Raw genomic sequence first — 13,067 nt, forward strand, 5'->3', positions numbered from 1 at the left:
AAATGACAGAAAACAAAACTTGCAGGTGGGCAGCAGCTTTGTAGAAAGGCTCCTAATCGACCTGATCTAACCACAACAGTACAAGTGGTCATGGCCGGGGAGCATGGGTGCCAGGGGGTGGCAGGGCCAGGGAGCAGACGGATGTGTGCGGAGGGCATCTCAGTGAGCCGCTCCAGCCGGGTGTGCCATGACCTGGAGCAGCTTTCACAGCCTATCTCGGTGCCAAGACAAGCCCCATAGGTTCTGAGCCGCCTTTGTAAGAGCTGGCTCTGGCTGGGCGCAGTGGCTCATGCCTGTAATCCCAGCACCCTGGGAGGCTGAGGCGGGTGGATCACCTGAGGTCAGGAGTTCTGGACCAGCCTGACCGACATGGTGAAACCCTGTCTCTACGAAAAATACAAAAAATTAGCTGAGCATGATGGTGGATGCCTATAATTCCAGCTACACGGGAGGCTGAGACAGGAGAATCTCTTGAACTCGGGAGGCAGAGGTTGCAGTGAGCCAAGATCATGCCATTGTACTCTAACCCAGGCAACAGCAGTGAAACTTTTTCTCAAAAAAAAGGAGCTGGCTGGGCATCAGAGTGGTTTTGGGATCTTTCAGCTACCTGGCCCCTTCCATTATCTGCTTTGCCCATAAGGCTAACAGAAGGGCAGCCTCAAAGGACTCCACTAAGTTCAGGTTTGAATCCTGAACCTGTGGCCTCCACAGGTCCACCCCTCCTGGCCTGGGCCTCGGTGGGGTGGAGGAAGGCAGCCCATGTGGGCTCTGGCATGCTGCCTCTTGCTGCATTTTTCGGACTAGAATTGAGTTCATCTGCTCCGTATGTCAGAGCGGCTATGGTCTGTCTGATCTTTGGTCTGTCCAAACTGCGCACTTTTTAGAAACAATTCTTTCCCATTTGACATGCATAGGATTGGTGTGTGGTTTTTACAGAAACCCACTGTGAGCCCATGAGCCAATGAAAACTGGAGAAATTTGTCAAATAGTCTTTCATTCAACACATATTTGTAGGGGTGGCCAAGGGAACACCTGGAAGATGTGTCAGGAGGCCATGTGGTGGCCACACAGCTGAGCCTTGAGGGTGGCTTGGACCATGGCTAGATTCTGCATGCTTTGGGGAGGGTTTGTCACCAACAGGTAGAAGATGTCACAGAGACAGGGGAGGGAATTTACATGGCTGAGCAGATCAAAGGAAAGGAAGACCATGGCAGGAGGAGGTCTGAGATCTTTAGAATAATTTGTGTTGAGTTTGGGATATTTAGAAATTAGTATCAATGGTCAATTTATTACCTTTATTGAGTAGTTGAAAGTTATGCCTTGATCTGCTAACCATGCTTGTAAAGAAACTCCTCAGTGCTAAGCCCTTTTCTGAATTCCTCATTTCTCTCTCAACCACTAAACCCTCATCCCTTAAAGGTAACATCACATTGTTAATTAAGACTATTGGCTGGGCGCAGTGGCTCACGCCTGTAATCCCAGCACTTTGGGAGGCCAAGGGGGGTAGATCACAAGGTCAAGAGATGGAGACCATCCTGGTCAACATGGTGAAACCCTGTCTCTACTAAAAATACAAAAAAATAGCTGGGCATGGTGGTGCACGCCTGTAGTCCCAGCTACTCAGGAGGCTGAGGCAGGAGAACTGCCTGAACCCAGGAGGCGGAGGTTGCAGTGAGCCGCGATCGCACCATTGCACTCCAGCCTGGGTAACAAGAGCAAAACTCCATCTCAAGAAAAAAAAAGACTATTTAGCTGGGACCTCTGTGGAAGCAGAATCATGGCCAAGTGTGGGCGTTACTTATACCCAGTCCCCTCCTCAAGGTGTGATGGCCCAGAGCAGAGCAGCCTCCCCTCTGAAGCCCCCACCTGGAGGAAGAGGCCAGGCCTATCTCCTGTAGGTCTCCTCTGAGCCGCGTTCTCTAGACCGTGCTACAGGGGTCACTTGGCCTTTCCTCCAAGCCTGAAAGCGTAGTCAGGTTCAGAACAGGCTTTTCTAGCCTCCCCTGTAAGATCTTTTTCCTGCTCCTGGCAGGAGCAGCAATGCCACGGTAACCCTACAGCACAGGCAGCCGTCCGGGGCCTGAGGACTGCCAGGATGTGGCATGTTTCTCACTGCTGGAAAGATGAGTTTACAGAACAGTGGCAGGGAGATGGTGTGGCCTGGCAAGGATTAATGTGGGGGGAATCTGGCATCAGGCATCAGGAAGACTAAAGGCTGAGGAGAGGTTTGTCTGATTACACCAAGCAGTTGGTCAGAATGACCTCGGGGGTCCCTGCTGGGACCAGGATAGGTGAGCTGGATCATGGGACATCAGGCAGGGAGCTCTCAGATCTGCTCCACCCACCCCCAGGGTGACAGCTCCTCGTATCATTTAGGATGGGGCTGAGGGTCACCTTGGGGAGAAGGGAGAAGGGACCCAACTGCCACAGCCACTGGCGCCTTCCCTGCCTTTCCCAATCTCTCACCAGAGTCACAAGATGGCCCGTGGCTCCGGGCAGGCATGTGGCCTTGGGAGCTGTGGGGTTAGAGGTTAAGGTGCTCTGCCTGTCAGGCAGGCTTGACTTTTGCCTATAGAAAGGCTCTGTGGCAGATGGCAAGCAAGGCCTCTTTTCTGGAAAAGTGCCAACAGCTGATAATTTTAGGAAATAATGTTTTGAATGTGAAGTGTGACTTTTTAGAATAAAAAGACAGGAAGCTCTTAGAAACTGCAAGATTCTAAATCTAAGCAGAAGGCTATATTTTACCCTGTGCTTTTCTATAGCTGTCCTCAAAGCATAAACCATTCCAGATTATTTTCAACTAGTGTTATACATGTTCAGCAGAGCTTTATCTGCCTGGGCATTGCCCGTCACCGAGCAGGAGTGTCTGACGGTGAGGTCTGCAGGATGTAAGTTTGGGGTCCAACTCCCTGGCCACCCTGCTTGGGCTGTGGCTCTCTGAGACCTGTACCTGCCCCTTCTCTGCTGGCAGCCAGACAGAGCTGGCTCAGCCATCGGGGGTCTCAGGCCACCAACCCGTGGCCCACATGACAGCCTTCCAGGTGAAGGTGAGACAGACAAGGCATGAATGACCTGGGGTGCTGCCCGGCCCCGCATCACAAATGCCGCAAACACAATCCGCTCTGATCACGGACTAAGAGGAGAAGCAGGGAGGGGACCTAGATTCACTAAATAATGAGTCAGGAACGAGCCCCTAAGCTCCTACTGCCACGTGTGCCAGACTCTGCCCAGTGCAGCACCAACATTTCAGAACCAGCCTCGTCCCAACCTGGCTGAGCCAGACATTCCTGGGAAAGGTCGGGGCTTCTCTACCGTGCGCAGGAGGAGCAGCGCCAGGCCCACAGCACTTCTACAGGCTCATGAAAACGGCTTCGCTTTTCACGTCACAAACCAAATGTGCAAAACCCATCCTGGAATGCGTGTTTTCACCAGCAACAGAGTCAGTCCTAAGATAACCTTCTTCATAGTTGTATGGAGGAAGCTGGGGAGGCAGAAGTGACTTCGGCCCACAGAAGTCATGATGGAGCCCTGACGGGCGCGTACACACACACACATACACCACACATACACACACACACACACACACCACACGTATACATCACACATGCTCCACACACACCAGACAAACCACATACAAACACACCACACATGCTACACACATAGTACAGACACATACACACTCCACACATACACCAGACACACTCCACACAAATGCACTGCACACATTGCCACACATACACAGCACACAGCACACACACACTATACAGACATACACTACACACACACATATGCACCACACACATATAAACCATGCATACAGATCACACACACTACATACCCACTGCATATACACATACACACATAACATATACACACATACACACCACACACATGCATACATAACATACATATACACATACCACACACAGCACACATTACACACATACACACCACACATACATTACACACTTACACACACGTACACAACACACAATACACACACTACACACATACACGCCACACTGCACATACACACCAAACCCACATGCACACATTAACACAGCACACACACTACACATATACACTACACACATATACCACACACACTACACACCATATACACAGATACACACCACACACCACACATGCATTACACACATACCCACACACCACACAATACACACACCACACACACTACACACATACACGCACCACACACATACACACCACACATACAATACACACACCATACACACTAAACACATACACACACCACACACACATACACACCACACATACTACACACATACACACACCACGCACACACATACACAACACACATACAAACACATTATACATGCACACCAAACCCACATGCACACATTCACACAGCACACACACTACACACATACACTACACACACGTGACACATACACCACACACCACATATACATTACACACATGCACACACACATGACACACTCATACCAAAGTACACACCACACACACATCATACACTACACCACTCACACCACAAAAATACACACAGCACATACCACGCTTACATACTCGCAGATACCACAGACACAACATGCTTGCACCAATATACACACCACAGACATCAGGCTCACACAGCACACCAGTCATACTACAAACATCCAGATGCAGTCACACACCCCACACACAGAACACTCCATGGTCAGCCTTCCACACTGGGAACATGCTTTGCAGCAGGCTGGCTCTACCGGGTGGCCCTCACTATGCTCACCTTCCAGTCCTGGGGCAGACTCGGGTGGTGGGACTGAGGGTCAGAGTCCCCAGTCCTAGACTCCCATATCCACTTGTCCTCATGGGGCTGGTACTCCTTTCCCTGGGAAGCCTGGGAGTGGACTCACTCATTCTGTTCTGGGGCTTTTCTAAGTGGACCCACACTTGTCAGTACTGGGGCCCAGTGTGAGGTTCATAAAACACAGCCCTTGCACTGCCAGGGGCCTGGCAGCTTCTGCTGTTCTCATCTATGATCCACTGTTCTTGTCTATCCAGCAGCCCCCATTCTGGACGCTGAAATCCTACCCTTGTCATCGTCCCACAGCTGAGACAGTCAGTGTCCACCAAAGCGGGTGCATTCTCTCACAGGACACTGGTGGCCTCCATGGGAACACTGAAGAAGAACATCTCTGCCACCCCCGGTGCCGCTGTGAAGCTGCTCTTGCCCTTCCTAGCAGCTGACACTGCAGATGAAGAGACGGCACTGTCATTCCTGGCCCTGACATCTTGGCTTTGTTTGGGTTTTTTCCAGATGATCATTCGAGGGTGATTCTGAGCCAAGTGGATGGAATTCCCTGTTCAGACTACATCAATGCTTCCTACATAGATGTAAGTGGGCAGAGGCTTCCGGTTCCCGTGGCCCAGCTGAGGGTGAGGCATGACCAGTGAGCACTTGTCTGGTGCCAGGTGTGCAAACTGTCACAGCCTTTCTGGGCAGTTTGGCCCCAAGCACGAAGGGCATGGAACTGCCTGTGCTTTACAAGCTAACATCAGCATCTGGGAATTTGATTTCAAGGGACAGAGACAAGCACAGAGGATGTTCATTTCAGCATTGTTTCTATTCCTGACCAAATAGAACAGGGAGAACGGACAGTTAAACGAATGGTGGCAAAACCATGTGCAGTGGATTATTAGAACTCCATTTGTGTTGATCTTTAAAGGATTACTTAATAGGAATGACAAAATTCTCATCAAAAACACAACATAAATCAAATTGTACATGTTCACCCAATTAGAGCATAGAAATGTCTGCTTGTGTGTGAGTCTGGGAAAGGTTTTGCAGAGAAACAGACTAGAGAGGAGACTATGAAATAGGACTTGTTATTTCTGGAATTGCTGGTGAGTTTTCTTTGTTCTTAACCTTTTCCTGTGTTTTGCAAATTCTCCGTGGTGAATATGTATTGCCTTCCTAACAGCAACAACGATGAATCCTTCCAGCAAAGATAATTCTGAAAAAAAAAATGTAAATCCGATTTTGTTTTTTCTAGGGTTACAAAGAGAAGAATAAATTCATAGCAGCTCAAGGTAAGCTTTTTATTAATTTCTGAATGTATTTTTGGTAAAATGATGTGAGTGGCTCTTCTTTCCTTATCTGTAGGCCAACAAGACCAAGGATGGCTACTGGATTTCTGTATTTGTGTTTAGACCTCACAGACCTGTTAGACATCCATTCACACAATGGATGTGTGCAGACAGTCAGAGAGACACACACTCAGTTATCCCCACACCTATAGGGTGTGAACACAGGCCATGGGGTGGCCCCAGCTGCCACTTGGCATGTTAATACTTGCATCAGATAACCTCAAATTTCTCTCAGCGGGCTGAGCACTACGTGGCCCCCAATTTTGGAGGGTGGTGGGGTGACTAGCTTTTCAGATCAAGGCCATAACTTGAAAGGTGCTTCAGCCATGAAAACGTGCCCTTCAGCTCGCACAGAGTTCTCCCTTGTCTACTGAGTACTGAACCCAGCATCATTCCCCCAGGGGTTGCCACCTGCAGGACCCGGAAGGTGTGCAGGTAGGTATCACCGGAGCCGAAACTAGATTCCTCAGACTTAGGCCAGGAGTCTTTAGAGCAGTGAGCTCTGAATTTCAGCATACCTCAAAATCATCTGGGAAGTTGTTACAAATGCAGGATCTCTAAGAAAAAAGAACACACGTGCACACACACAGGACATCAGGAATGTGCCCAGCTGGAGACCTCGGGAAACCTGACAATCCTGGCAGAAGCTGATCAAAGCAAGGGTTTCTCTCTTGCAAGCAGACACCCACAGGGAGGCAGCCCAGGGCGGGACAGCAGCAGGGCAGGGCCTTCCTCCCCTCCTGGCCCGTCCCCCTCACAAGGCAGTGCTTAGCTCAGGGCTACAGAATGGCTACGGCTCAGACAGGAAGTGCACAGGTGCAGAGGACTTTCTCCTAGCGACATTTTGTCTTTTGTTCGGATGCCCCTCTCCAGGGACCTTAGCTCATCTCTTACTGGACAGCATCATGCTGAGAGTAAGATTTTGACAAAGAACAGGAGATTGGGAATGCAGGGTGAGGCCGGGCAGTCTCTGCCTCTCTCAAGGCTGTCGCCAGCTCCAGACACTTGGCTGGAGAGCCAGCCCTCATCTAAACTTTGCTTCTTACCTGCAAATGTAAGGAACTCCACGTGGGCCTAATGACCTCGCCCTTGGAGGGGTTCCTGGCTGGAGTGGGGTGAGTGGTAGGACAGGCAGCCCCCACCATTTCTGGAATACTTCAGGGAATGAAGTGTGTGCCCCAACAAGGCCAAGAAGGGGCCAGCGTCCAGGGTGCCAGGGCTGGGACCCCAGAGCGACTTCCCTTCATGCTTTTTGACTTCGGAATTGTCCTCTACACACAGGCCCCAAACAGGAAACTGTTAATGACTTCTGGAGAATGATCTGGGAGCAAAAGTCTGCGACCATCGTCATGTTAACGAACTTGAAAGAAAGGAAAGAGGTGAGCTCCTGGCATCTGACTCCGGTGTCACTTCCTGTCAGCTGCCGCAGCGGGGCGGGACGTTCTTACCAATTCCTTTTCCTATTTCCCTCCCTTCCTCTCCCTATCACTGCAGAAAACCCCAAACATGGGCAGTGGCGTACAGCGTTTTCATCAGGAAACAAATCCCCTGCGCCCCCAGCATCTCACTGTTATCTATCTGTGATAAAACAGTGACACAAGGGTTCCCCTTTTGTCCCAAGGGAGAGTGGTCCCCGGCCCGCCCCGTGGCTCTGGCTGCGTGATGGGAGGCCTGAATCTCAGAAGCCGAGTTTTAGGATGTCCAGCATGTCATGCGGCAGACCCCAGACTAGAAATGAACGTGATTTCAGGCTTATTATCCAGACTAGAGAAATGCATTTGAAAACACGGTACATTGAAGAAATGTTGATTTGCCATCCAAATATATTTAATTAGCTGTTTCTAATTCAAAAAAGGATGCATGTACATTATAAGAATTTGAATCATCGACAAAGAGGAAAAGTTGAACTGATTTGTTTCCTAATGGAACAAGTACTCATTAGCATCTGCTGTGCTGGGCCAGCTCTGTCCCAGGTGCAAGGAATGGGGGCTCTCATTCAGGGCGGAGAAGTGGGGGCCATTGGGAACCCGGGGAGAGGTGTTGAGTGACAGGCAGGGAGCCATGCCATAGGCAGTGAGCTCGCTCTCCAGAATGAAAGAAGAACTGGGAGCTGGAGGGAGACCTGCCGCAGGTGGGGCGATAGTCAGGAGGCTGTGCTTCTGGCGTGTTGTGGCATGAAGGCCCAGCTCAGCAGGAACTTCGTGTCCTGCCCGGCCTTGCTCAGGCCCTACTCTGTCCTGAGCTCCTCAGTCGTCCACTGGCCTGACCCCAGCAGCACCCAGGCGAGGACTGTGGGGAAGGGCTACCATTTTTAATGGGAGTGCCAGGCCTTGGGGAGCTCAGCTGGGGCAGAAGATGGGTGGCAGGAGCCCGAGGGACAGGCAGGCTGGGAGGTGCTCTGGTCCCCACAGTTCCGGCTTACTAAGTGCCACCAAAAACACAGGAAGCAGCCTCCAGCCACGTTTCTAGTCAGGGATAGGATGGGGGCTCTTGTTCTGCTCTTGGGGGAGCTTGAAACAGGGCTGGGGAGGGCCACCTGGGGAGACCTTACGAATCTCATCCCTGTCATCCTTTGTCATGGGGAAGAGTGACAGAGGGGATTCCCAGAGCAGGACTCTTCACCCTGCCTGTGCTGGAGTGGCCATGGAGGAAGACACCCACACTAGGGAAAAGGAGGCATCTCAGGGTCCCCTGTGACCCGCAATCATAGGGACCAGTCTTCCTGGGGCTGGTGCTCCAAGCATGAGACCAACACAGAAGCCCGGGGACTGAAGGACGCCCCCGCTTCCCCCTTTCAGTCACTCTGCTGAAAATGTCACTGGCATTTTCTCTCCGTCTTCTTCCATCGCCTCCTACTGGATTTTTCCACTCCTGTGACTCAGTGCTGGGCGGCTGCCATGTCCTGATTCTCACCAATTCAGATGAAATCATTTCTCAGTAGAGTTCCCTTTTTCTTAATTGCTCACACTTCTGTTGTGGTTTCCTTGGCTTCCACATCCTGGGCTCTGCATTGCAAAAGGCAGCTGCCCTGGCATCTCATGATCGGGTGGGAGGGAGCCAGAGGGAGGGGGCATAAAAGCAGCCACCAACACTGAGCCCTTGAGAGGCTGAAATGATTTCACAGTTCCTACTGGAGAACCTTTCAAGGTGAGAGGCTCAGGAGGGTCCCCAGGACTCCTAATAGGGCCAAGACTCACCCAAACCGAGACCTGTAGGCATTTGCAGTTCCTCTGGGCTACGTCGGAAATACCCTGTGACCAGCAGCCCCGCCCAGAGCCAGGAGCAGGGAGGAGGAAGTTGTCCATAGCAGTCATAACACAAGGGTGCTGCTCTGCTAAATACCAGAGGCTGTTTGTTTCATAAGACTATTAATCCGGGAGACTTAACCATGAGCTGTGTCGCTCAGGGGCCATTCCCAGGATAAACTCTCCAATGATCGGCAGGCTTGTTCCATTCCAGAGATGTTTCTCTGGCACATGAAGTGGGTCTTTTTCCCCTCGAGGTGGGTCCTCATTCACTCATGAAGTCTGCCATGATGGAGGGCTCAGCACCGGGCAGGTGCTTCAAGCAGTGCTGCAGAATGAAAGGGCTCCCAGAACATGTATTTTGGGCCATTATTGCTTCAGAGGTTGGGAGGGTAAAGAAATGGGCCTGTATGTAGCAACGCATCCCCTTCTGCAGACGCCACAGCAGCGTTGTCCCCGCTAGAGAAAAATAAAGATCATCAGGCCAATCATAGGTTCATTAGTCTTGAACGGCAGACTGGCAGTGGGGCAAATTACCTTTGTCCTTAGTGAACTGAGCAAGAAAAATACAAATTGCTGAATCCAATGGTAAATGTTTGGGGGAAGCACTGTCCTTGCCCCCCGGCCTGAGGGTCATTTGGGGTCAGGTGCCCAGCTCTGAAGGCTCAACATGACTGGCTGATGGTCAGTTAATAAAATGTATGGGAATCGTGAATGAATGAAGAAGTGAGACACTGTTGGTGTCTAAATCAGAAACCTGGGGGGGCCCTCGTCATAGTCTCAAGGCTGCCTTCCACCCGTTATGCAGCCTCAGTTTCCCTACTCCTGAGGGCGACACAGGTGCACTCGCTGTTTCTCAGCTCTGGGAACTGTGTGACTCCAGCTGGTGTGTGTGAGGCCTTCTGTGGATGGTGGGGATGTCATGTTGCAGTGCACCCACAGATTTATTTGCTTCTATGAAATTGTTCCATGCAGGAAAAATGCCATCAGTACTGGCCCGACCAAGGCTGTTGGACCTATGGAAACATCCGGGTGTGCGTGGAGGACTGCGTGGTTTTGGTCGACTACACCATCCGGAAGTTCTGCATACAGCCAGTAAGCATCTCTAGTGGCTAACCTTCCAGAAAGATCACTCCCAGAGAGCACGATGCCCAGAGTTAACACCCTTCTGCAGTTATGAAGCGCTTTGCTGCCACCCCAGCACTGCCGCAGCTCTGGCTGAGAGGGTACAGTGACCAGGCTGTGATGGGCAGATGGGAAAGTGGGCCGAGACACCAGAGGCTGGTGCACAAGGGTCTGCAGGCAATGCGGGGGGCTCCTCCTAATTCCCAGAGACTCCTCTGGGCCTCTCCAGGAAGACCAGTCAGAGGAGGGGCCTGGGGATGGGATTCCCCCCTCGATATCACAATGGCATTTCACACACTGGAACTAGGAGGGCAGTTTTTTTCTAGCACACTCCAAATTATGTCAGAAATCTCCTCATTATTTTCCACACTTGGGTCCTGTTCCACCACCCAAAGGGTTTAAGAGAGATGAGAGTACAAATATCTATATACAAAGCAGATGAAAAAAATAGAAGAAAGTTTAAAACCATAGAAAAAGAAAACGGAAGGCCATTTCATCAGGGTTTAAAGATAGAGTGATTGGCTTAATTAGGTCACAAAATAAGTGTCTGAGGTTCCCAAAAGCCACAGCCCAAAAGGAAAAAGATGAGCTGATCATTTTTATTCTATCCACTGCTGGCATCTCTCCCAGAAATGTGTACACAGGAGCACGCAGGTGTTCACACACATGCACACATACACCCACACACAGGCATGCACATTCACACATGCACACACATACATACATAGGCATGCACATTTACACACATACATCCATACACATACATGTGCACACACATCCACACATGCGCGCCATGCATACACACATGTGCACCCGCATACACATATGTGCATCCACATACACACTCTGCATACATGCATGCACATGCACACACATGCATTCACACAGGTGCACACAGGCACACACATGCATGCACACACATACACCCAAGCACATTCACCATGTACACATGTGCACACATGTACACAGGCACACACATTCACATATGTGGACACACCCACACACATTCACACATGCACACATGTGCACAGCCATACACGCACATTCACACACATACACCCACACACGTCCACACACATACACCCACACAGGCACACAGATGCACATATGCACACACATTGCACACACATATATACACCCCCACACATTCACACACGTGTGCACACACACATACCTGCACACATATATACTTCCAAATACACTTTGTATCACCTTCCATGATCTGGCAAGGGAATTAAACTCATGGGCTTTGGGTCAGACAGCTGAGACAGGCTCTGAGGGCAAGTCTGGGCATCACCAAACAGCAGGCCAACTGCATCATCTGTGCTCCCAAATTTAAGACAGCTTTGCACAAGGAAGGATGTGCTGTTGGACCACAGGCATGGGATGGGACTGTCCAGATGAAATGGGCCATGGCCGCCCCCCTTGCACGGGGGCTGTGAGCTCGCAGACCAGCTTAGGGGATGTGTCTGGCTGCTTGGGCTCTGCCTGGCCTGGGCATGGCTGGGTGCTGCAGGCCCTGCTCTGTGCCCCAAAAGCAGCATATGTTCAGAGTCAGCAGGGGCAAGAGCTAAGCTCTTTCGCTCGGGCGGGCTCCCTCTGGATGGTCCCCTCCCCCATGCATCCCCAGTACAGGGGAACCCACAGCGTGCTCAGAATGAGATGCTGGGGTCGGGGGGCGGGGGCAGGGGGAGGATTGTTGCACCCACTCTGGTCTCTCCATGTCCCCTGCAGCAGCTTCCTGAAGGCTGCAAAGCCCCCAGGCTGGTCTCGCAGCTGCACTTCACCAGCTGGCCTGACTTCGGAGTGCCTTTTACCCCCATTGGAATGCTGAAGTTCCTCAAAAAAGTGAAGACGCTCAACCCCATTCATGCTGGGCCCATCGTGGTCCACTGTAGGTACGTTGGGAGCCTCGGGGTGGACCCTCGAGGGCAGGCCACAGTGAGGGGACTCACCCTCATGGGCAATGACCAGGGGACCAATATCAGGTGGGCAGAGGTACAGGCGGGGCTGACATGAATACAAATGTCAGTGACTGAGCCAGGCCCCAAGAACCCTACAGGAGAAAGCTCAGAAAGCTCCTCTTCACCCCAATCAATAAAACCCACCAAAGCCAAGAGGCTCCAGTCGGTGGTGGGAATGGAGCTCTGGGCAGGTCTGCTTGGTCACTCTCGCCTTCCCCTGGGAATCCCAAGTCACCTTTGGGAACCAAGATAGAAACCAGGGAAGCCAGGTAGCCACCCCCGCCCCCAAAACACACTAGTCCTTATGGAAGAGCACACCATAGTTCAGAGGACCCACAGCAGAGTCCTCCAGAGCAGGCTGTCCTGGAGACCAGGGTCCGGGACCAGGCTGCCCCTTGCCAGCTGCCACATCAGCCTTGGTTTCCTCACCTGTGATTAGGATAGCCTCAGGGGAGCCTGTGACTTGCATCTGGGTGGGCTTTGCACAACACTAAAACCACTCACATGTAAGCCAAGGCCACCTCCACAGCCTCCTCTCCATACTCCCTTCTGGTCCACAGAGAGCGCCCCTTGTTCCTGTCTGGGATTGGCCTCACCAGGGCAT

The 13,067-nt window shown here is 51.4% G+C and overlaps 1 protein-coding gene across 17 annotated transcripts in view; it reads left to right on the top strand.

The window, feature by feature from the left end:
• Window positions 1-13,067, top strand: part of PTPRE (protein tyrosine phosphatase receptor type E) — a 186,966-nt gene that overhangs the window by 151,297 nt on the left and 22,602 nt on the right. For 14 of the 17 annotated variants that reach the window (XM_078346773.1, XM_035269481.3, XM_078346780.1 and 11 more), the window contains 5 exons: window positions 5,300-5,376; window positions 6,036-6,072; window positions 7,411-7,508; window positions 10,350-10,469; window positions 12,234-12,397. In XM_078346773.1, the coding sequence (XP_078202899.1) occupies window positions 5,300-5,376; window positions 6,036-6,072; window positions 7,411-7,508; window positions 10,350-10,469; window positions 12,234-12,397 (496 nt within the window). The remainder of the gene's footprint in view (window positions 1-5,299; window positions 5,377-6,035; window positions 6,073-7,410; window positions 7,509-10,349; window positions 10,470-12,233; window positions 12,398-13,067) is intronic. The other 3 variants (XM_078346781.1, XM_078346782.1, XM_078346783.1) reach the window with 1 other exon arrangement.

Source organism: Callithrix jacchus, chromosome 12 (genome assembly GCF_049354715.1).
Source record: "Callithrix jacchus isolate 240 chromosome 12, calJac240_pri, whole genome shotgun sequence".
NCBI classification, from domain to species: Eukaryota; Metazoa; Chordata; class Mammalia; order Primates; family Cebidae; genus Callithrix; species Callithrix jacchus.